The following is a 24,905-nucleotide window of genomic DNA, read 5'->3' as shown; positions in this document are numbered from 1 at the left end:
GCATTTCTCAGAATTCAGTGCAGCGAGACAGCAAACAGCCTTCCCTTTAATTTGCACTCCCCACTAAGTGGGGATATAATGTTTTGGTGAGGGCTCTCATTCTTGACTTCTTTGTCCATGGTTGGTCCTTGTTTCCTATTTAGTTTGCTGCTTTCTGTGCTTAAAGAAAGGTAACAAATTCAGTGAGGAGAGAGATGGGCCCTGACGTTACAGAGGCTCATACTTACTTCCCTAAATGTGTTGCAGGTATATATGTGTATCAGGCCTCGTGTTAAGTAACTAGGCAAGTCTTTGCAAGATTGTGGTTAATTTAATTTTCAGAAGGTTCAGTGAATGGAGCTCAAGTCACCACTTGCTGTTCCTGCCATTAAACCTTTTGCAGATAGTGGGATTTTTAAATTGGTTCTTTTTAAATATTTGTTATATTTTTATACTACTCTGAACAACAAAGGTGGTGGTTGAGGCTTTTCATTAAAATAACTTCAGGCTGTTTTTTCTGAGTGCTCAGTGTGTTCTATCCAGAAGCAATTAAGAGCGCTTAACATTCATCCTTCTGCCATGCCAAATCAGAGATGCAAATGTCTTAGCAAAGATCATCCTGTAAGTTCTTGGAGTGCCTCCAGTGAGATGTGCTGCTTCTGACAGTGTTTGCACTTCTTTTGATCCTGACAGATGACAGGAAACAGAGGCAAAACAAAACACTGAAAGTGAGGTAAGAAAAGCACTGTTGGAAGAGGGAGAAAAAAAAGATCCAACTGACCTTGGTGGTTCTGTGTCAGTTTTTAAATTGTTTTGGGTGAGGACACCTTTGGCAAATGACACTGAGGTAATCTGGGGCATTCTGTTCTCGTGGAACTCTATACAGCATATGGAAAGTGGTGCCAGAATACATGCAGCAGCATTTGCTGCGTAGTTTTGTGTCCAAATTAGTGTTTTCAGAGTAAAAGTTTGAATTCAGAAGGCTGAATTTCTAAATACTGACACTTTTCCTTACAAAAATTATACAAAGGTATTTAAAAGTAATGTGCACTCTTGTTTCTAGATGGCCTTGCTGTTCTTGACTCTGGTCCCATAAGATCTCTGACCAAAGGAATGTCAGAAGAATCTTCATTCTATTGCCCTCAGCTTCCTGCTTCATCCTAGCAATACTATGAGATGCTCCCTTTATTTTTATTTTGTCCCTAGTTTGGGTGCTTGAGTCAACACAGCTCTTTCAGCTGCTAATAGAAAGCTATCCTAGTCAGTTTTAGGCTGTTCTTCAGTTTGAATAGAAACATTGGAGTTTTTCAGGGCACGCTGTATTTTTGAAGGACTAAGTTGCATCCTACTTCCTCTGCGTTTCACAGATGCTGTGTTACTGTCTTTCTTTGGGGGTGTGCACATTCCCTCTTCTTGGGAAGATAGAGCGGCAAGCAAAACTAGTAAAGCAGAAGTGAACACTTTGTTGCAGGATGTGCTCTCAGTCTTTAAGAGAATGGCTTAAAATAAGAGTACTATCACTTCCACATCTTATTACAACCAGTATATTATTTATAAAGTCATTTTTTGTTATTATTTGACACTGAAACAATTTTCTGAAATAGTAATCATGTACGTTTTCACATCTTCTCATTTTAACCCAAACAGCTGTCTCTAACAGGCAGTAAAGTTCCATATACAGAGTACCACGCCATGCTAGCCAGATGTCTGTAAGTGATAAACCACACCATCTCTTTTTGTTTGTAATATTGGCAGTAGTCTAATTACTCCTCTTATAAAGTTTCTGATGCCTTCTTGGTAACAGAGCTTGGATTCTTTCTTTTGATGATAGCTGTGATGGGCCCATCAGGTAATGCCTTGATTATATTCCACGCTTCAAAACGAGTGAGTCCTTGCAAGGCTGTGGTGTGCACTTGTAATAGCTCATCACCAGGCTGAACTGGGCTGCTTTGCTCCAGTGAGGTTCCTGTAGGGGAAGGAAGAAAAATAGTAAGAATTTTCTCTGTGGGGGAGTTTTTAGTTAGTCTTTCATTCATTAGGGTTCACAACCATGTTTGGTATAAGTCAGCTGTTCCCAGGAGGCAAAAGCTACTTGCACTTCATGGGATAATGCTGCATTTACCAAAAATCTCTTTTAATAAGTATAAATCAGCAGTCAGTTATGAACTACACTACTTTTTATCAACAAAGAACCTGCCAGCCAGACACTGAAGTGTTTTTACCTTTAAATATCCTGTTGATGATGATGGGTTTATCTCCATGAATAGAGCCCTTCCCACCTTCCAGACTGAATCCCAAACCAGCAGCTGATTTTTCTAGAGTTATAGTGCAGATTCCATCTTCAGTTGCTGGAAATAAATGGAAAGTTAGCAGGTGGGCACAAAAATACCTGGAAGACTGTAAGATCTGATAAAAGAAATGAGCTTCTGTTCTGTTTGCAAAGGCAAACAGCCAAATTGAGATGGCAGCTTTTAATTTCTCATTTTGTGATTGTACAGCCCTTTGGGAAGCTGGAGAGAGAATGTTGTGTTTGAACTCATAGCAGAAATGAAATTTAAAAATGAAAGAGTGATATTTTCTAGAACTAAAAAAATCTGTTCAGTGAACAAAATTTGCAGTAAGCATACTTGATTTGACATTAGATTTGAAATTCTTATTAACCAAAAAGCTGCAATTTAATCTGCCCATGTGTTGTGGATATAGCCACCTGCTACCTCAATCACTAGCATGTTGTTTAAACCAGTAACTCTTTCACAAAGAAAAATAGTCTTGCATAGTAAAAACTTCAAATTAGAAACCATAATATCAGAATTCAGAAACTGAATTTTCATTTTAACTGCAGTTAGGCCTGTTACTAGAATAACAGTATTTACATGCTTTCAGAAATTCATACTGAGGATCTCACAGTTGGTTTCCTGGTTTGGTTTGGTCTGATTTTTTTCAGAGGGTTCATTTATTTCAGAAATGCATTAACTCTTTCCAAAGCTATCCCAAATACCTCTTTCAGGAGTGTTTCACAAACTGTGCTGTCCTTGATCACAATTCTCAATTCACCCAGCCGATGCTGAGCAGCTCCATTAGTACCCATGGTTTCAGGCGACGATATTAGAATCACAGAATCACCAAGGTTAGAAAGACCGGTAAGATCATCAAGTCCAGACATCAGCCATGCCTGTGTCTGCTCTAGACCATGTCACTCAGTGCAATCTCTGCCCTACTCCTGAAAACCCCCAGGGATCGTTACTCCACCACCTCCCTGGGCAGCCTGTTCCAATACCACTCTTTGTGAGAAGAAATTGTTCCTAATATCCAACCTGAACCTCCTCCGACTCAAGGCCATTACTCTCGTCCTGTTAAACACTGATTAAATCAAACACTGATTAAACACTGAGCAGGTAGCAGCTGTGATGTAATGCTGCTGAACTTACCTGATTCTTGTGAGACATCGCTTGCAACTGAAGACGTGCTAGAGCCAATTGAAACGTTGTGACTTTTTTCTCCATCTTTTGCTTTTCTAGTGACAACTACAGCTTGTCTGGGTTGTCGAGCTTGTCGCATGATCACTGAGGCATCATTGTGAGTCGCCCCTTTAAAAGACTTTCCATTAATGGATAGTACTTCATCTCCTTTCTGAATAGTTCCTTCCTGAAATGCTAGTCCATTGGGAAACACCTTGTGAACCTATTGAAAAGCCCCATTACCACACAGGCACACAAGAAAAGAGAAAAGAAAAAAAAAAATGAAATTATTCAGTTAATAGTTTTCACTGTGTGTATTTTCCATTCTTTGCCAAGTGGTTGCTTCCTGCTGTTGAGGGCTGTTGGCTTTAAGAACTGTTGGGTGGGAGGGTAATACCCAACGAAACAGGACACTTCTGCTAATAATTACCTAAAGATGACAGCTCTGTGCATTCTCACTCACAACCAAGATTTTTCTGACCCTATGTAAACAGCTGCTTACTTTAATTATGCCAAAAGCCGGCCTTGGTAGTAGGAAACCAGAAAGTTATATGTATTTTTAGAGAGAGTAGTTGTTTCCAGAGTATTTTTTGAGAAAGATACTACTTACTGTTATCACTTTGTTTTCTAGATCTATGCCACCTGCCAGACTGAATCCAAGCCCAGTGTTTTCTTCTTTATGCAGAATTGTAACATGAATATCATCTAATTCCTAGGCAGAGAAATAAATTGTGTCGAGAACATCCTAATATATAAGTTGAGTTGACAGGAAAATCCATGCATTTTCTGTTTGTCCACTGAGCATTTTGTAATGAGGATTAAGGATTTGAGCACAATGCTGAGACATGTCAAGTGTTTTGTTTTGATCAAATTTCCTTATCAATTACCTATATTGTGAAATGTTATTATGTCCAAAACTGTTATGTTTCTGCAATTATGAGTCAATTAGATCTGAATATAATTTTAATCAAATTTAAGAGTACGACAGAATCAGTGCTTAATGATGTAAGTACAGAAAAACAGGAAAAAATAATGTGGCTTGCAGCTCACAGATATAAGTACCACAGCTTAAACATTTTTTCCAAGTTTTATCTGTGATAACAAAAAGATGCAAAGCTGAACCAGGCACAGCCACTCCACATGCTGAAAATGACATCAAAAATCACATCAGCAAAGGCTGATTTACCTTTAACGTGGCTTCATCTAGTGATCTGACTTCTTCTATGAGCTTTGCTAACTCTTCAGGGGAAAGCAGAGAGATGACAGACTGCCCTGACACACCGGATGCTTGAGGTGAGCCTTGTTCCTGTTTCTCTTCTTCTTTCTCGCTATCTGCAAAGCTCACAGTGTATTCTCTCAGCTCAGAGAGGCTGTCCCATTGTGAAAAGAATAGAAAAGAAACACTGAGTTATGAAAGGACACACAAAAGCACAGAGCAGACACTTCTAGAGCAGTCATCCTTCGATCCCCCAGCACTGGGGAGGTCGTTCACATCATAAGTATTATGAATACTTCCATATATCATAATACCTAGCAGAAGTAGGATCAGTCACATAGAAGAATAATCTCTTGGCTCTAGAATAGAATAGATCTAAACCACGTCTGTGATTTTTGTTGTTGCTTTTGTTTTTCAGTTTCTCATTTTCATGCGACTGTAATGATCTTCCTTGAGAATGCAAACAGTAAATTTTTGTTATTATTTTTTGTAATCTGTGCAATAGTTTTGAAAGAATTTTTGAAGGCTCATATGTGCTTTTGAAATATTTTGCCAAAAATACCTCTGATTTTTGTTGTTTTCCTAAATCTCTGACTAACTGGAAATGCATATAAAACTTTATAGGAAGCAAGCTTAGTATTGTTGGTGCCTTCTGTCCTGGGGAATGCCTGTGCCTCGCTCTGTCTATGTCACCTTCATGTATTTGAGCCAGACCTGCTTTTTAGGCTAGAAGTAGTAGTATTTCAATGATAGGCAGCTTAACCAAAGGCAAATGTTAGGAGCATCAGGATGTTTGCACCATCTCATCACAGTGACTAGCTGCAGCTAGTTTAATTTTGGGAAGCCATAAAGTTTTCACTTCTTCTGGAAGTAAAATACTAAAATTCCTCTGCTTCCTCACTGGTACATGCAGTAACAATGTCAGTTTCACTTTCTATTTCTACCACTCAGATACTAGAAATACTCCTCTTGAACTAGGAGGAAGCTTGAAATATGTCAATATTTACAAAAAGCAAATTAAATTTACCAGCTACGTGAGGCATCCTGCCAGTCACTGTTCTTTACTATTGTGTGCTCCTGCCCGAGAATATTAGCTAATCAGCACAGAGACTCACCAATACTGATCTGCAAATCTGATTTCAAATACAGTATCTTACTTCAGAGAAAATCCGGTGTCTGGGTGATGGTTCTCACTTGCAGGTGGGAGAGAAGTCCCATCCTCTTCTGCAGAGGTCTGAGATAATGTGTCCAGTGCTTCCCATGCACTGTTCCCAGAAGGGACTGGGGACTGGGGAAGGCAAAGCAAAGACTTCATTAAAGCAGATGACACCTGGTTACTGATGGAATAGATTTTACTATAGTTTTCATCAAATGTCTTCATCATCTCACAAGACTGGGTGGCAGTAAGTGGAAAGCTTCGTGATCTCAGGTTGTGTACTTTTGCTACTGGTGCTACATGGGAAGTTGTAATGGCTTCTGCAATGAGAAGGCCTGAAGGATTTTTGGTGTTGGCGTTGTTGCTTTTCTCTGAGCTGGCTGCAAGGATGTCCTTGGGACAGGAAGATCTATCTAGGCTCTTTGTACTTATAACCACAGGTGACTTTGACTGTTGGCTATTTTCAGAGCACTGAAGAAGGGTTTGGCTGAAATGGTTTGGAGTCCCTTCTGACCATTTTGCAGAGGGAGAGTGTTCCTTCTGGACTGATGGTTTTGGGCTGAGCCTTCGGTGTACTTTTTCAGGTGACTGTGGAGCACTCAAAGATTCAAATGAGCTTATTCTCTGTTTGATCGATGATCCCCTGGAAGACAGATGGGATAAACTGGATTGCAGTTCTTTGGTGGAAACACTTTGAAGGTCGGAAGGACTTTGATCTGCCTGTGGTTTGAGGTCTGAATTTGCTTTCCTCAGTCCTTTCAGACTTTGGCGAAACCAGGCTGGCTTAGGTGCTACAGGAGGGCCCTTTTTCAGAGCATCACTTTCATCTGATTTTGACCCTTTCAAACTGACTGTTTCTGATTCTGATTTCTGCAGAACCGCCTCTGAGCTGCTTCGATTTTCGTGTTCTTCATTTGTGTCAATGCCAGGTTGCAAATCTAAGTGGCTGTTGTCTTCGCTCATGGTAGGATTAAATAAGCTTTTTATGCAGTCAGAAATCTTAACCCAAGGATCTTCTGTTGTAGTATCAAGAGTATAATCTACCCGTGCTTGCCTCTTAAGGACAGGCCTTCGTATTGATGAAACTGGAGTTCCTGTATTAAAGAAACATTATTATTAAGCTGCCTCCTACTTCTCCTCATCCATCTTTTACTTACGCATTTTTAGTACTTCATTAATTTAAACTTCATTTGTCTCTGAGAAGTATGTAATAAGTATTTTATTTAAAATGTCTCTAGAACATTTAAGCCTTATTTAAATTCACAACTCTTGATCTACAAGTTCAGTTTCCTGATGCTGAAATTATCAGAAAAACAAGGCTCTTCCATGCTCAGGAACATGATCCCTTTTCTAAAGGGTCCTGTAACTTCCAAATAGCTTAGATGAATGGAAACAAATTTTTGTTTGTACAGTTGCAGTAATTTTTGTCTGCATCAGTGTAAAGAAAGATATGTTGTATAAGTGAACATTATTGGTTTTAATGATCTGAACCAGAAGTTACAGATTTGCAGAAAACAGTTTAAGTTGGAAGGAACCTCTTGAGATCAATTAGTATGTAGAATCATAGAATTGTTTGAGTTGGAAATGACCCTTGCAGGCCATCAGGTCCAACTCCCCTGCATTGAACAGGGACACCTACAGCTGATCAGGTGCTCAGAGCCCCGTCCAGCCTGACTGCAGTGTCTGCAGGGATGGGGAACTCACCACCCCTCTCGGCAACCTATGCCAGTGCCTCACCACTCTCATTGTAAAAAAATAAAAATTAAAAAAAAAAATCTTCCTTATATCCAATCTAAATCTCCCTTCTTTTAGTTTGAAACTATTTCCCCTTGTCCTATCACTACAGACCCTGCTAAAGAGTCTGTCTCCTTCCTTCTTACAGCCCCCCCGTAAATACTGAGAGGCTGCACTCAGGTCTCCACTAATACTGCTTCTTTTAGTCTATCAAACACAAGAAGATAGTAATTTATTATGAGTGATATGTACAATTCCTTGAGGCTAAGCATAACAATGTATTCTAGAAATGCTGAAGTAAAACTTTAATGTCATTTTTTCATTTTAAATAAGAACAGGCTTATTTGTATTGAAAAAATACAGTAATAGTATACAATAATATAAAAATACGGTAATAATTGTCCATTTTTGCTTTTTACAATAAATCATCTAGTCTAGTATGCTTCTTCCAATGTAGTTTCTGCTTTGTCAAAGACTGATGGATTGAGATTTCTTTCCTTCAACCCAAGAATTACAGCTATGAGTGAAGTGCGCATTTAAAGATGCTATTTTCAGCTGCAAGCATCATATTAAACATACCTAAGTTTGGTTTTCGTTCTTGATCTCTGCCCCCTGGAACAGCAGTTGTGCATTCAGAAGCTGTAGGAGAAGTGGTGAAGACACTGTGAGTTACGTCTGTTTGCTGTCCCTCTAGCATTGGTTCTCTAACTTCCTGCTGAGCAAACAGGAAACAGAAGTGTGTCAGAATGTAATTATGCAAACCACACTACATGACTCTGAAGAAAATTGTATTTTCACCTGTTTGCAATCTGGTAGAAGATATTTGAATAGCAATCAAGTTTTTATTTCTGCTTGAGAAGCAATCCTTATACAACGTAATTGTTTCTCTATTTCAAGAGGGCCAGCATGGTATTTTATGCTACTTTTGTAAACAGATTGAAAAAATGCAGCTGACATTTCAAAAATGTAGTCAGTGGCAATAACACCATAAACCAGTTTCTTCTGATGAAGATCTTTTACCCCAAGGGCAAGCTGGATAAAGCTAAATCATTACTGTACCTTCGGAACTCTCCCTTTTTCGTTTTTCACTGGAAAAATAGAGTGAGAGGATTACCCTGAGGTTGCAATCAATATTACTCAACACCATAAATAGATGTTCCTGAATTACTTGATTCCATTGTAACCAATGTAACTAAGCTGCCATACTACAGTGCTGGAAGTGCTGTCTGCTATGCAGTTAAACTACAGGATTGCTAATAGGAAGCAAAACCAATCGGGACTGTGTACGTCCTGAAAAAAGTCAGTAATTAAAGAATTCCTTAAGGTTTCTGTAATGTGGTGGTGGTTGTTATGCAACTTATTCTAGGAAAACCTTTTTCCGTGCTTATAGCAGCAGTAAAACCTTCTCTTCATTATCTAAAATGCATTCCGACAAGAAACCTTTTCTTCTTGGGACTTAAAGAAATATTGCCCTGAGACATACATACCCTCTTTCCAGAGGAGGTTTTCTTCATTAATAGAGAAGCTTTTGACTTTATTGATCTTAAGATTGATTTTTTCTTCCTTATTTGGAATAACTGAGGGGTGAAGGTTCAAGAGTTGTATGCAGTGGTAAGTCCAACAGCCACTTAACTGCTCCGAATTTAACTTCTGGTAGGTAATTTTCTAGTAGCTGTTGATGAAAACTGAAACTTTCTAGGATGTTAACATTATAGTCAAAGTTCACTCTCAGCTGCATGGGTTTATTTGGACCAGTTGGGGAAATGTATTGCGTACAGTTCCGTTCATTTTTACTGGCATATTGCTAAACCCCGGGGAAACAGTTCCATTTTTAAACATGCCACAACTTTGTTTCAACATGCAGATCTCACAGTCCCTCACACTCATGCAAATGTGAAACATCTTCTATTCTATCTTAGGTAAGAAAAGGAACTGAGTAACCTACAAATCTACGCTCAACTGGCTCACTCCTATATTCTCAAAAAAGAAGGCCTTCAAACCCTCCCCCCAGGCCCCACAAACACACACACTTCTCTTTTTTTCACTGACTTACTTCCTGTTATCACACACAGCCCTTCTCTTTGCCCTACTGCTTCCCCTGCCAGACTCACAAACACACACACACACGTTTTACTTTACCTGCACATTTGCAGAAGGTGATTCAGTCTCTTCAGATACAAGCTTTTCTTTTCTATCTGCAATATACTGGTCGTTTCCTGTGCAGTCCTGCTTAAAATATTTCCTTGGAGGAGGTTTGGGCTTTGATGATTTAGGTTTTCTAACAAGAATCTCTGTTGATTTCTTAGCGTTTTGCAAGGGTTTACTTCCTTCACTACAAGTAAGAGGGGAACTTCTCTCAAAATTGTTTCCAGACAATGAGTACAGCAGGCCAGGCTGTCTGGTAATTGGTACATCAATGCTGTGTACCCTTTCTTTCAAGTCACTCAGTTGATATGCAGCACCATTACTACACAAGGACCTGGGGTTGTAGCTGCTGTCACTGCTGGAGCGGGTCATCAGCTTCTGGGCTTTACGGTTGCAATAAGCAGTGTTTCTTTCAATATGTTTTTCACATGGGTGTCTTCCATGCCAGCTTGTGTCTAGTCTTTTAACACCTGTATAAGAAACACAATCAAAATGTCTGGTTAGATATGTGACAAGGGCTTACTTCTAAGATCCAGCTGGCTAAATTTGTAGCTATCTCCCACCGTCATCTGGCAGACACAATACAAGGAGTTAAAGGCTTGTGAGAGAATGTCAAGGCTTAGATTTTTGGACAGCAAAATAGCATTGTTTTCCTTATATCAGTATCAGCAGTATGTTTTATTGCTTATTTCTTTGGTCCTTATTTCTTCAAAAACCAAAATTACTGCATGTCAGTGAATGCACTCATCCCCTTACCTTCACTATTCCACTGATGTCTCTCCTTTCCAAATCTGTTGTTTTCCACAGCTTGTGCAACAGCTTCTTTTAGCTGCTGCTCAGACACCTAGGAAATACCATGCCATTATATTTTTACAAGATTACTACGTGGTGAGTAACATTTAAACTTTCATTCCTTTCACAAAACTTTCCAACCCCTCTAAGTCTTCCAATTGAAGTGAATATACCTAGTTACATCATGTACTGTTGTTAAACAATTGCATACTGTTATAGGGGAATCTATACTAATAGAGCTGAAATTTTTCTGTGTGTGTGCTATTTATGTTGGTTGTTTTGGTAAAATAGGCTCTATATGGATAAATGTACTTCTGCATATTCCTCTAGAACTTTAATACTGGATTTATCAGCGTAAGGTAGTTTAATGTTGATTTTTCTAATGATAACTTAATGCAACAAATTAAAGTTAATCATTTATGCTCTAGTTTGTGTTAGGAAGCATTCTGGAGAAATATCTGATTTTACAAAATTCCTCAGTGAATAGCTGAGGAAGACCTAAATTTTAATTACAGTATAGAAAATGGTTCTATAAACTTTTTTTTTTTTTTTTTGGGGGGGGGGTTGCAGAAGGGAAAGGAGGAATATATATTCCCTCTTTCATATTTATGTCTTCTTACTAAGAATCATTTCTTTAAAGTTTATTTTTCTGATCTATATAATTTTGTTTATACCTTAAATATTATTTCTGTAATTTCCTTATTCACAGCACATAAACTGTTGAAGCAATCTTTAAATCTTATGTGATTATATGCAAGGACATATCCTAGGTTTATACCGTAATCAGTCTCATATACTTGCAGTGATGCTTATAATGAGATCAGCATCTTCATTAGCAACATTTTTGCTTTAACCTGTTTGTAGATTAACACTTCCTCTCTTTCTTAATCTTAGTTTATCATTATGTGTTTTATTGAAAATGAGAATACAGAGTGCTACCTGTGGTTCAGGGTGTCTGCTGATAATAATCTGCACTGCACCAGGATCACAGTGGCTTAGTACAGCATAAACTTCATTCAGAGTCATATTTTGCACTGATGCTTCATTAATTTCAATAATTTCATCTCCACACCTGCAGAGATATTTAAAAGAAAGTGTGAATAAAACATTTTTTCTCCTATCTTTGTTTCACCCATGCAGAGATATGCAAAAAGCAGATTCATGTAGTTGACCTCTACTTTGATCACAGATATAAATTGCATTGTCTCATTGTTCTCTTCACAGAAAATGGAATGGGGATGAGTTGAATGTCAGGTTTTTTTGATCTGCTGCATTGCTGCATGCAGCTTATGAAGTTCATGCTTAGCTACTCATACTCTTTGTGTCTGATCTTTCTGCTGTATGCAGCTCAGCTGCTGTTTCCACCTACAGCTTCCTTCCTTCCTATCAAGTTAACACTTCTCACGTTATGGTCTGCTAGTGTTATTTCAGATGAGAAAGGATATTCACATTTCTGCTATGTATGAGTAACTTGCTAACACAACAGTTCTAGTGACAAACGATTGTAATCCTGGTGATGCCTGAACTGAATCTTTCCAAGCTGTCCACTCTTCCCTGTTTCATTACAAATTCTCATATATATTAAGAAGCCTTCTGAAGGCATTGATTCATATCAAACTTTCCAAGTGTGCAACCACTTTGTTCTTTCAGCTAAGTACTGCATGTAGAGAGAGAACCTAAGTTAAAGAAAGTCAGTGAGAAAGCTGTGTTCTGTTCAATTGTAAGTATGCCCAACATGACTACTTGAGCATAAATCTTATGAGGTGAATTTCTGTACTTCCACCAGGGATCATTTCAGTAAAACTGCATTTCCACTGGGGAAGAAGAGAGAATCTGAGGAGCTTTAACTGGGAAAATCTAAAACCCACGCAAGTCAGAAAATACCATGTATTCTGTTTTTTTCCAAATATGTCCTCATTGTTTCACTTATAGAATTCATTCTGGAACATATTTCTGTGCTTGTCTAAACCCTCCAAAGCAACCCAAGTATAGACGAGTGACAACAATCCCACTGGGCTGTGATGTTTCTGGAAATTCTGGCTATCACAAACATTTGCATTCTCAAACCCTCAGAATAGCATGTGCTGTTAACCCAAAGCCTCCAGAAGGCACTGACCTCCTGCCCTGTGAGATCAAATATAAAGCTGTAAAATATTTTAGAACAATGGAAAAAGGTTATCATAAGACAGATTTTCTTATCCTACCTGAGTCTCCCGTCCATATGTGCCACAGAACCTGGTGAGAGGGTGTGAATGAAAATCCCTGAAATACACTGGAAGTAAGGGATGCTGCATAACCCAATTCCAAGGCCAACCCCTGGCTCTGTAAAAAAAAGTGATAATAATAATAATAAAAAAAGTGTAATAAACAGTCAAAACAAACAATTGGAGAGAATAATTTAAAAAAACACTGTTTTCAGTTTATTTAACTTATTCTGTTACGAACCAGGAACCTACTCTTGTTTTCACAAGTTGTACATATTACACATAAGATGCAATGTAAGTTTATTTTGCAAAATATTTTTTGTGACAGCAGAATTCAACTGACTGCACAGAGGGTGAATGAAACAAAAAGACCAAAAATTAAGGAGCAATTTGTGGTCGTTTCTTTGATATATAGTCTCAATTCTCTTTTTGTTTTCTACAGTACAGCTCAAGATTTTTGCAAATATACTTCTTTGCTCTGCATACTCTGATGTGAGATCCCGTTCTATTTGGTAAGTCACCTCATAGAGACTTTATTCACTGTTTTGTTGATCCTGTGTTTAAAAACGTATTTCAGTCAGTTATTGCTCGTAAATAGGAGAAGGTAACAGTTGGAGCAGGAATGGCAGAAATACAGGAAGACATAAGTATGTATTTTACTTCTTTTTAGCCATCTCAAGAATGAAGCAAACTACTTGAATAATTAAGGATAAGAACTGCATAGGAATTAGTTGTTGCTAAGAGATTTACTTTTTCATCTGAAGGATATAAATGTGACAACACTTGAGTGAAGAAATGGTATAATTGACTCTTGAGGACAGATGGTATTCAAAAGCCACTGCTGATAGATTGTTGTTAGCACTGGAGGCATTATGGTCTACTTTAGTATATTAAAAAACTTAGTTCAGGAAAATAATGATGTTAGTGAGGAAAGGCATGCAGATAGCATGAGTGGTGTTTTGTGAATCAGTGCCTCGTTTGTCAGTGCTAAATCAATTTTAGCACTTACCTTTGTTTAGGCTAACTTCCATTATGACCCTATCATTGGGCTTTGTAGCATTTAATAAGAACACTGGACTTTCGGAACTGAAAGAGCTGTTTTCTTTGGTTATGCATATACTGGAGCTGAGTGACTGACACAAGTGGGGTGACAAATAGCTGGAAGCAGAATGAGGTGTGCTGAAGCTTGTTCTGACTGTTAGAGTCAGAAGACCCTTTTTGGCCTGTTGGAAAGAAGAGATCACGATTGAATGGGTTGAGTTCACATGCATGTTGCATGTAAAGGCTGAAACTGTTCTGAAAGGAGAGTACATAACCTTGAATTTTTGTAAAGCATCATAATGTGTTAATCCATGCATTGATTCTCCATTCAGTTCGAGGATTTCATCACCTGTTTTTCAAAATAAAAAAACATGTTAATATTACTGTATTGTGAATAACTTGTATGATATATGCATGTACTAAAAAAGGAGTCTTGCAAACGTAATAATGGATGCAGATGTAAAAGTCACTTGTGGCTCATTTCAGTGGACCTTCATCTTCACTTAATCTTTCTTTAGATTTTCTTTGGGAATCTGGAGTGGGAAAAAGGAGAAAAGATGGATTTCTCACCTTCTTGTAGTCTTCCGTCAGCTGCAGCAGCTCCACCAGGAAATATGGTTTTGACATAGATTCCTATTGGCCCATAAATGCTGTCTTTCCCTCCAACAATGCTGAAGCCCAAGCCCTGATTTATGGAAGAAAAATGGCATGTGAGAGCCTATGTTTAGTCTTCATATCCCATTTGCAAAATCATCAGCATTAGCTACATGGGCAGTACCAGTAAACAAAGCAGTATAATCTGTGAAAGATAGGCAACCACATGCCAGTAGTAAAAGCAAATGAAAATTTCAGCTGAATACTCTCATGATTCATTTGCAATCAATTAATTCCCTATTATAAACACATAAGAAAGCTTCTACGTTTCATTTTGCCCCTGGGCCAATATGTGACCTTGAGAGATCCATTCATCTGTTTTCTTGATTTCCTTTCCCATAAATGAAATTGATAAAATAATCACAGAAGATCTTGATCTTACAACTAACCTTAGGCACTCAGATCTTGTGGAGAGAATCTTTCTCTTATCCTCTACCAAACAGGTTAATGTGTGTTGTAAGTTTAAGCAATGACTGTAGATTCTTTTAAGTAAATGGTTGTCTTTGATTATTTTTTTGTCTTTCCTCCTTATATAAAAGGGCAAACTATCTACTACCCTCAGAAGGATGCTGTGAGACTAATTCATACCTCTGGGGCCATTTAACATCCCTTAAATGAGAAATGAAAGTACAGTGCTGATGATGTCCTTCTGTGCTCACAAAATACAGACAGTAAGTGATGATTTTGTAAATGATGCTGATCATACTTCATGTAACAACTTCTGAGAGGTATCTCACAGCTTAAATAGTTACAAATAACATATGACACAAATAAGTTTTAATAACTTAGAACCCTGTTCAACTAGTTCAAGAGCTATATGTCTAAGTTCATAACCCACATCCTCTCTGTATTCTAGTATGAACTGGCAGTCTACAACTAGAAACCTGAGCACCTGAAGTCATTATCAGTTTGCAGTTGAGAAATGAAGCAAAACACCATAGATGGTAGTCAACAGAGCCAGTCTCACCTTCCCTTGTCCTTTCATCAACACGATGTTAGAGATCACCGAAGCCTGTGAGCCACAAGATGCATGTACCAGCTGTGCTGTACTTAGTGATCTAGATGGCCTTGAAATTGCCTGAGAACACAAAAAAGTACAATTTTCATGCAGAACCAGCTGTTCTTTGATGCAGATTAGGGTTACTTGTTTACTTCAAATTTTCTTCTTTACAGTAACCGATGTTACTGAAGGCTTAAAAAATCCTTCTCATTTTGAGAAGATCTTAACATGGAAACAAGCTTATTAATTCAACATCATGTTGAGAACATGAAAAAATGCCAAGGAGGAGGAAGATGCCTGTGCAAGACCAAGAATGTGCTCTCTGGTACGTATAGCTCTGCCACATCTCTGTCATTGCTTATTCCCCTGTTGCAGGCCTCCTGCGTCTGAAAGTGGAAGTTTTCAAATTTCCTGAGTTTCTGGCTGTGTGAGCTCTGCTTTCTGGTTTGTTTGTGTGATGGGTTGCAGAACTGGGATGCCAACCAAAGAGCCGATGAGTAGCACCTACCACATGGGACCTCAAATACCCTCATTTCCCTTAACTGTCTCTGCTCCTTTGGGTTGTGGTGGATTGCTTAGATAGCAAGGGGGCATACATTATCATGGTTGCTGAAATATGTCTGAGTCCCAGTGGACCAGAAAGAGCCTCATGAAGCCAGCATGAGCGGTGACTACCAGCCACAAGGTGACTCCATACCCGCATGTGGCCATAAGTGGGCTAATGGAGGGAAGTCTGGATGCTCACAGGAGCAGGGCCCGAAGCTCAGGCCATGTGCACAGAGCATCTCCATGGCTAGCAGTGGGGAGGTGCCGGGGTAGGGTCCTCTTCAGTAGTGAGCTCTGGGTAGTGAGATAGCAAGGTGGTACGAACCACCTTGGGGGAGATTTGCACACACTGTAAAGCCTGCTAGGGCAGAGGATGGGAGAAGGTGCTGAAAAAAGGGGTTTCATTGGCATAGTGCCTTTCCTGCTCCTCATGGGGGAGAGGAAACAAGTGTGCCAGAGACTGGTGGTGCCTCTAGTGCCATTTTCCCTGTTTGGGCCTGAGAGGAAGATATATTTTGATGGCCAGACTGGTTTCCAACGTCAATCAGAGATCTTCAGTTTTAGTTTTTCTGTTTTTCAGGTGATTTCCCATAGCACTTACTGGGGTTCTCCCTCCAGAGCAGTCCAGCTGTTGGGAAAGTGATTTCCGATTGGTATGGAGGGCATGGGGCTGCCGCTCTCTGAAGGGCACGGCTTTCCGGGGTGCTGTGCAGTCCATGTCCCCTATCCAGTACGGGTTTACACCTGCAGGACATGGGGAGAGGGGCCAAGTTACTTCTGCTAGCTTTGGAAAGCTCTGCATATTCATCTGATCAGGTACGTTTCCCTTAGAAAAGTTTTTTTTCCAGCTGTAAATCTCTCTGAAGGGAGCCATCTTTTTAACTCTAACTTGTGGGAATAGCAATTAGTGTTAATTGTATTAAAAACAAACATTCCCAACCACAAGAGCATCGGCTTATTTAGAGTACACTTTGATAAACATAAGAGAACGTTTACATGCAAAACCCCTGATTGTAGGATTGGAGAATATAAATACTGATGCCTTTATGTGGCAGCAGTTCTTAGCTGAGGATCTCAGAGTGTCTGGACAACAGCTGTGCTATCTTCCAACACTGCAAACAGAGTACTGTGCTGTGAACACCCAGAATACTACAAGAGAAAAAACGATTTCTTTGCAACTTACTGGTTGAGTTACTGCGTGTCCGTTGACACAAGGCTTTGCTTTGCAGAAAACAACCATTTTGTATTTCCAAAGGCCTTTCCTTACAGGTTGGTGTTTCCTTTGAGGTAAAAAAAAAAACAAACGAACTGAGAATATATAAGGAGAAATACTTCCATTTGTTGACTTTTTCTAGTAAGACTATTACATTGCTATCAATAAATTCTTGAAAGTGATCTCCATTTAAAAACAATTTTTCTCCTAATTTGGCTTGTAGCCAAATGTGAAAACATTGTGAAAATTAATTACTTAAAATATAGAAGATGATAACATAGTAGATAGCTCAGTGCTTTGTCAAAGAAATATGATTATAACTTGCCAGAGCAATAAGGTAGAAATAGATTTTGGTCTTTAGTCAGAACGGACATAAAATTAATGGACATCACTAATCGATTCAGACAGTCTAACATTTTGATGTATGGATAAAGTGTAGCCATCCTGCTCTAATTTTTGAGGATGACAGGCACTTTTAGGTACTTTTTTCTTAGGAGAGCATTATTTTCAAAACAAAAATGTTTGGGCTCAGCTTTACAATAGTGAATGGGTGTCTAATTCCCACTCGTCTTAAAGTAATGCCCAAATATGTGTGTTAGCATTGTTGAGGACAAGGGTTGAGCGTTTTTCAAAAACTAAATAATAAACACATGATAAATGATGATAAATTATAACATCTGATTAATAGTTTGATGTTAGGAATAACGTCTGGATACATATATTTCCTGATAGTCCTGTTTCTGTCACGTCATAGAGAATGCCATTGATCATGAAGGAATCACAGTCAAAGGAAGAATATTATTGAGTGCAGACAGTGTAGGGAAAGTGATTCAGTAGAACTCCAGGTATAAAAGGCTTTTGCTCAGCAGTATTCTGCAGCAGTAAGAAGAATTAAGAATAAGAAGCAGTAAGAATTCTGGAGCCAACCGGGACAAATACTTTCTTCCAAATTTTAGGAGCCAAATTTTCAATAGTGCTGTTTTTTAATTCAGAACTGACAAATGGTAATTTTCCTCTTTGACAGCAGGTGGAGGCATTAGTCATGAAGCTAAATCATACTAGGGCTTTCTGCTCCCTTTCTCCTATGAGCTCTTGAGAATAAAAAATGCAGAGAATGTCCTCAAAGAGGCGTTGTGGAACTGATTTTGCAGAATTTCATTTACAAGAAGAATTTAAAGACAAATTTGCATCAAAATACTTTTTACTCTTAACCCTTAAGTATTTTGATGCAAATTTGTCTTTAACAGCACAGGTCACCTGCCTGGTACTGTGCTACAATAGTTTGGTATATTTCTGGCCACTGAGCTGCTTAAGGAAGAGGGAAAAAAGCAAAAATCTTAGCAGAACTCTGTAGACATCTGGGTGAAACAGTTCATAACTGCAGTCCTGGAAGGGAGTACTCTCTACCCAGTCTGACTACCTGATAGCAGGCCCAGTCAGGAATACTTCCTCAGTCTAGGATTATACCCGAGTTTTCTATGTGATCTTACCGTAGATAATAATAATTAAACAAAAAGAAGAAAAAACAACAACCAGATGGTAATTTTTTTCCTTGAATTTCAAGCAAGACCTTAAGCCTGCAACAAACCTCTGGCTAAACTCTGTTGTCTTCAAAGTGGCAAACGTGTGATTAGGGGACCAACCTCCAACATTTGCAAGTGAAAAGCTTTTAGTGCCATCTGGTTTGGGGCGGTGAAAAGGGTCTAATCCAAAGAAACAGATCTAAAGGGTTTCACCGTGAAAGATTTAGTGATAACCCAGGGCTGCTGACCTGCAAATGCCTCCTATTTCCCTCTGTTGTAGAGTCCCTTAACTTTTATCACAAGAACTTCCTAGCTACAGATCCTAGATTTAAAAAGAAAAGAAAAAAAAAACAAACAAGAACAACCTCTACTTCAGTATAGGAGCTGCTTTCTGGCTTCTGGATTCACGGATCCTTAATCCACCTCTTCTTTTTCTCAACTTCCAAAGGGAAAATGAGCACTGGCAACCTATGTGTTTCTAAAAAGATGGATTGTACAGACTTTGCTAGAATTTCCCAGGGCTTCTCCATAACCTCTGTTTATCTGGGAAAAAAAATCTCTGCTGAAAGCTACTAGTCTGACCACAAGAGGTTTGGGGTTTAGTCAGAAAAAGCAAAACCATGTCCTTCAAATGTCTGATGCACAAATTCCCTTCCTCTCTCTTAGTCCAATCACCCCACAGTTGTGGGGGGAAACACAACTTTCATGCTTACTTTGCTAGCCATCACCATGCTCACCAGCTGTGTTGTTGATTGAATGAGAGATTCAGCCTCCTTGCTGGGCAGATCTTTAAGTGATTGCCCATTTAGTGTTAACACTTCATTCCTTGGACTCAGACATCCATCCCTTAAAAAGAAATAAAGAATAGAGGAAAGCGAATGCATACCATTTTACATCCAAAGAAAAATATGACACTATTGTGCTATTGTGCCTCACTTCAGGAGTCAACTGCAATCTTCCCTCTGCCTTGGAGAGAGCACTTTCTGACATGTTTTGATATATTATATACTCCATCTCAGGGAATATACCCCATTCCTAGTCTATGACTACCCTTTGCTTTTGAGGCTCTTGTTTTGCCTGAAGTCTTCAGAGCCAGAGGCTTCAAGCCACAGATGTATGTGCTATCGATGGGGACTGAGCTCACGTGTGAGACATTCCCTCCCAGTTTGTGTTTCCCTGGTTGGAAGCTCCCATACTGGCCAGCTTATTATATGTAGGTAGATGCTCAAGGAGTAAGGGCTTGTGTCCAGGCAATTATGACAGCACAGAATAGCCCAAACTTGTTGCTGAATGCCGGTTGTGCAACAACTGTGCAAACAGTTCCCTTAGAAGCTTGCTAACTCCACATGTGCTGTACCTGTTTGTTGTGCTTCCAGCAGGTACCTGGCAGCTTGAGAACCCTTTCCAGATGGAGGCACAGTTTGGACTCCTGGAAAGCTTGATTCCTGAGCTGCTGTTTCCTCTGGTTGCACACAGTCTGCAGATGCAGTTGTCCTGATTCAGAAAGGTGAAAGATTGCATTAAAAAAAATGTTCCATGGTTGCTAAAAGTTACATAAATTTATATTGCATCTCGTGAAGAAATGCTGAAAATTATCTGAGAACCAGATTGCCTCCAAGAGGAATGAGAATTGGCCTTTAATGGTGTACAGTTGTGAAAGAATAATTTTATTATAAAGTCAGTGTTTAAAAAAAATTGTTTTCCTTAGCTTCTGGCTAATAGAAGGAAGAGGAAGAATGCTGCATATAGGGGAAGAGAACTGATAATACGTTTGTAATAGTAACTGGCTAAATTTTGCTCATGCTAACAATTTTAAGAAAAGACGGGGAGGAATAGTAAACACACATCAAAAAAGGAAATACTCCAAAAAAATATGATAGCTCTGAATGAAAAGTAAGTGTATACAAAACATGAGGAGCTCCACCCTGGCTGCTGACTTGTTAAGTAGTGGGCAGGGGAGCAAAGATGACTGCAGCACTGGAAGGTTTTGTCATCTCCAGTCTGGTTGAGGTTGCTGTAGTCTGAGTGCTGCATCTGGAGGGCTAATTGTAAGCACATTTGTAACACAGTTATGAATCATTAGCATATGGGCATACAGAAAGAGAAATAGTCTTAAGTCATGTGAGTAAATAAAGCAAAGAATGGATTGACTAAGCATACAAAGGAAACACTTTTGTCTAGGAAACACAGTCCTGCAGCAGAGATACTTAAGCATTTAAACAGTCTGAAGAGACAAAGAAAGCTGGCAAGTTAGTGCAGAATTCTTTCTCCATTTTCTCAGTACACCTCCTAATTCAAGTATTCATTCTCGCTGAGCTAAATCCACTCTCCCTGCCCACACCAGCCTCCCCAGACAACACACAGTGAACAAGGTCCTCAGCGTGTTTTGGATCCACGCTTGTTCCCAGCAGAGCTGTACGACTGAGATTTCAGACAGGGATGCACACTCCATACATCAGGACAGGCTGTTGTCAGCAGCACTGTCTTGTTCACAGGCACAGCAGAGGTCAGCTGTCTGTATTGCTCCAGGGCCCACTTCTCAGAGTGTCATGGACTATTTCCAGTGATTCGTAGTTCTCTGACAGCACAAGGGAAGCTATATAACCACCTTCTTTAGTATCTCTGGAGCTGCTTCCTCCCCTAAGCAGAGTTCATCCAGCCCTAAGTGTTATTGTGCCCTTTCACCACAAATCAATAGGGATCACATTATACCTGACTGTCAGCAAAGGCAAACTTCGAATTTACAGCAATTTCAGTACAGGTCATTATCATCCCAGCTGGCTGTTGGAGCTTGGTTCCCATTCTGAAACCTGCCAGAGTAAATCCAAGGCTGTGAATGAATGAAGTATTTGAGTTTGAGCCCTGCAGTCACTACAGACTGAATTCAGTAGGTAACAGATAAGGGCTGTGCTTGTACTGACTGACTTGTTAACTCTGTGGGTTTGCTTGCATTCCAGATTGTCTACCATTAATGAGGAGCATCTGAGTTTTACGAAGCTCTTTTGTTTTTTGAAGAGTGCTTCCAGTTAGTAATAGGTAAGTGTATGAGTATGGACAGGATTCTGTTTTAAACCAGTTTGTCTGAACTCTAGTATTGGTTTTGGAACTTCTGCATTTACTTTTCACCCAAGGTAAAATATTCTGGGGAAATATATGCATGAAATCAGGACTGTGTTAGGTTATTTTCCATCCCATGGCAGTGCTCTAAAGTCTTCAGCATGGTAACAAAATAAATTCGGATGTCTTGAAATGTCAGATCTTGAGTAGAAAAAATATTCATTTTATACATCAGTGAAAACTTACAGACCAGATTCTGCATATGTGAAGCATCCATTAAATCAACAGGGTTCTCGAAAGAGCAGTGTGCTAATTCTAAAACAGTAGAGATGTAAGATGCTAAATGTAGGAGCCATTATGACTGTGCTGTGCTCCCTTGAAATATACAGATGTTCCCTCACTGCTGCTGGTCAGGCATGCACACTGAGAGCTTCATGTAGCTGTCCTTGTGCATTGCAGTCTTAACTTCCACTTAATGGTGGGCCTCTTCAGGCACCCCCCAGCCTCTCTCATGCTCATTCCCTTCCAAGAACTTGTTCTTAGTACACAGCTGCTGCACACATAGTATTTATAATACTCTTTGTAGTTATTTGTCAGAAAGGCATTTGGCTGTCATCAGTTTCCCAGGACATCACAGAGGTGCAGTGTGTTTGGCTCTGAGATTGTTTATTGCGCGCCGTGTCAGCCCTGTGGGGAAGGTGTTTTGTGCAATGGGACAAGTGCAAGGCTGGAAATTCTGGCTTGTATTGGGACACGCATGTGAAATAACACCAGTGAGAACTTCACAGAATATTCTTTCCAAGAGCAATCAATTGTATGCATTTAGAAAGAAAGAAGTTAAATTCATTGTGCATTGTAGAGAAGTTTTGGGAATAATTTTATTTGATTTTTTTAACTCTGTGGTCATCTTACCAAGTAGGGCAACACTTCAAATAGACTCTGTGTGTCAACAGTTTTTAAATGCATTTATGTGAACTACTTAAAAAAAAAAAAAAAGTTTATTGGACAGGAGGGACACGTGGCAATATCTGTATGTTGTCAGCATTTGCACTTCTTTTGGGCCCTGGATATAGATCCCTGTATTCACATCCAAGTTATTGCAACATGACAGAAAATTAATAAAAGCTGTTCTCTAGAAAAGTAAACATTTGACCACTTCACGTGCCAGCAGTCAATTTGCTTTGGGTTTTGTTCTTTAATGTCCTTTATTTCCTGTCTCACTTATTATTATATGCATAGAAATATTGCTGACGGTTCCAAGAGTAAAAGCAGCATTTGTTTTCATTCTCCTCCCTTTTACTGTGCCCTGCTGTTTTTGCATGGTGATTTATAGCTCTGTAGCAAATGCTGAAAATTTGCTAAAGTGAGGCTGAGAGGTTGAGGAGGGAGGGAATAGGCAGGTGGATTCTAGGTCAACTTTGCCTACGCATTATTAGTGCGTATTTTTAAGTGCGTATTTGCTGCCAGTGAATAAAATCTATCTGCTTATAAGGGACTTTGCAACCCAGCACTTCAGGACTCAGGGGAAACTTGTGTTTGCATTGCCCATTACTGTGAAACCAAAATGAAGATGGTCTGCAGGAGTGCATTATAAACAAAATTAGTCTTTAAGCTGAATCTGTTTGGCTGAAACGTTAAAATCAAAGAGGGAGTTCAAGAGTCTTCTTAAATGCATTTATGTTGCAGGTGAGAGTAAATTAATATTTCATGTGCTATTTCATTTTTGCTCTGGAAAAGTAATTTGCAAGTCCAGGCGAATCTTCTCCTCCTGCCCTCCTTCTTTTGTTGTGCTAAATGAAAAATTTTGGAGGATGTTTTTCTATCTGCCATTTAAGAGATTTCTTTTCCCTTCGTGTTCTTATTAGGCATTTCTAGCCCAGAGTCCCTCTCAAAACATCTCGTTCCAGATGTTGTTTTGAAGTAAGGGTAACCATGGCATCTGTGAAAAACTAAAAAACTTTTGTGCACTCTCAACGTAAGACACAGTAGTTAGATTGTCTGCAGTGAAGTGTTATACAAGGCTGGTTCACGTAAGGTCTCTGACTCTGTTAACTAAGCATATGACAATGAGCTGATTGACTGCTGGTTAAAAAAAGGCCAAAGACACACAAAAAAGCAAAAAATCTAACAACAGTACAATAGTGAATTTAAATATTTGGCTTCTCTGCCTTCCCAGCTGTGAAATGACTGGGATTTCCAAGTGGAAGATGAAGAGAACACAGCCTTTTGGGATTTTCTTCAAGAAACCTGTTTTCCTGCATCATTTCTAACAAAGAGTCTCTTCTGGCATAAACTGACATGACTCCACTAATTCTGACATCCCTCAGCCAAAGCTTTGGTCCTTCCAAAATATTTATAGTAGATGTAATTCGTTTTCCCAGCAGCATATTCCCTTTGCAATTAATAAAATGGTAGAAGCCAGGAAGCCTTGGGATGATGCAAGAATTGGGGCATGGGATTCAGGTTCTGCCCTAGATACACAATCAGCATATCATGTATTTCAGACAGACCTTTCCACCCATCATCTGGGCTTTGATTTGTTTTTTTGGGCAGCCTGTGCCCTGGCCCATATTTTGCTGCATGCACCATCTTAGCATTACTGCCTCTTTCCCAACTTGCTCTGGGGATAGCATGGCCCTGATGTCACAAAAGCAAGAAGGCTGGGAGGATGGACAGAGAAAACAGAAAAAGGGAGGAGGAAGCAGAAACGTCCAAATGAATGTAGTCTCCTCTACTTGCTTTGTTTTTCCATCCTCGCCATAGGCTCATGTTCAAGACATTACAGTCTGTTGCCATAACACTTGTCCTGGTACCAAGGAGCCAGCTAACTGGCTTCTGCACAAAAGCAAGTTAATAAAAATAATTCTGTGACAACCAAGGGAGAAAATGACCTTTTGTGTTTTTTTTTTTTCCTTCAAGCAGAGGATCAGAAACCAAGGGAAGCGAGAACAGAGAATGTTCTGGGACTGAATGTGGCAGTGCAGATCAGCTCGAATCGAGTGTTTACATAAAGAACTCGTCCATCCCTTTTACAGTTTATTCTAGATGATTTTTCACCCACTTCTGCCACACTCACTGGTAACTGTTGGTGCTTCCTAGGCTGTCCGTGGTGCAGGGAGAAGAGCCCTTGATTGAAAAGGAATGCTTCTGGAAGAATCTCTCCAACCCCGTGAGACTGCTGCTTTCC

At 39.4% G+C, this 24,905-nt stretch overlaps 1 protein-coding gene and 1 long non-coding RNA gene across 4 annotated transcripts in view; one reads left to right on the top strand and one right to left on the bottom strand.

The window, feature by feature from the left end:
• Positions 1-383: 383 nt before the first annotated feature.
• The window catches only part of IL16 (interleukin 16), a 28,162-nt gene continuing 3,640 nt past the window's right edge, over positions 384-24,905 (bottom strand). The window contains exons 2-20 of one of the 3 annotated variants that reach the window (XM_048955791.1): positions 20,019-20,155; positions 19,399-19,507; positions 17,109-17,205; positions 16,527-16,669; positions 15,347-15,457; positions 14,296-14,410; positions 14,001-14,074; positions 13,694-13,907; positions 12,685-12,802; positions 11,420-11,552; positions 10,445-10,532; positions 9,683-10,158; positions 8,123-8,258; positions 5,811-6,903; positions 4,624-4,807; positions 4,048-4,149; positions 3,408-3,660; positions 2,202-2,327; positions 384-1,945 (exon numbers count right to left, since the gene is read on the bottom strand). In XM_048955791.1, the coding sequence (XP_048811748.1) occupies positions 1,752-1,945; positions 2,202-2,327; positions 3,408-3,660; positions 4,048-4,149; positions 4,624-4,807; positions 5,811-6,903; positions 8,123-8,258; positions 9,683-10,158; positions 10,445-10,532; positions 11,420-11,552; positions 12,685-12,802; positions 13,694-13,907; positions 14,001-14,074; positions 14,296-14,410; positions 15,347-15,457; positions 16,527-16,669; positions 17,109-17,205; positions 19,399-19,507; positions 20,019-20,155 (3,903 nt within the window). In that variant the 3' untranslated portion in view covers positions 384-1,751. Of the gene's footprint in view, positions 1,946-2,201; positions 2,328-3,407; positions 3,661-4,047; positions 4,150-4,623; positions 4,808-5,810; positions 6,904-8,122; positions 8,259-9,030; positions 9,073-9,682; positions 10,159-10,444; positions 10,533-11,419; positions 11,553-12,684; positions 12,803-13,693; positions 13,908-14,000; positions 14,075-14,295; positions 14,411-15,346; positions 15,458-16,526; positions 16,670-17,108; positions 17,206-19,398; positions 19,508-20,018; positions 20,156-24,905 lie in introns of those variants that run through there. The other 2 variants (XM_048955792.1, XM_048955793.1) reach the window with 2 other exon arrangements.
• Positions 15,580-21,713, top strand: LOC125698014 (uncharacterized). The gene is made up of 3 exons (XR_007379045.1): positions 15,580-15,704; positions 16,506-16,741; positions 21,619-21,713. It is a non-coding gene; the product is annotated as an uncharacterized LOC125698014 (long non-coding RNA).

The sequence above is a fragment of the Lagopus muta genome, chromosome 10 (genome assembly GCF_023343835.1).
Source record: "Lagopus muta isolate bLagMut1 chromosome 10, bLagMut1 primary, whole genome shotgun sequence".
NCBI lineage: Eukaryota > Metazoa > Chordata > Aves > Galliformes > Phasianidae > Lagopus > Lagopus muta.
The sequence above is the reverse complement of the archived record's forward strand: the minus strand, read 5'-3'. Positions and strand labels throughout refer to the sequence as shown.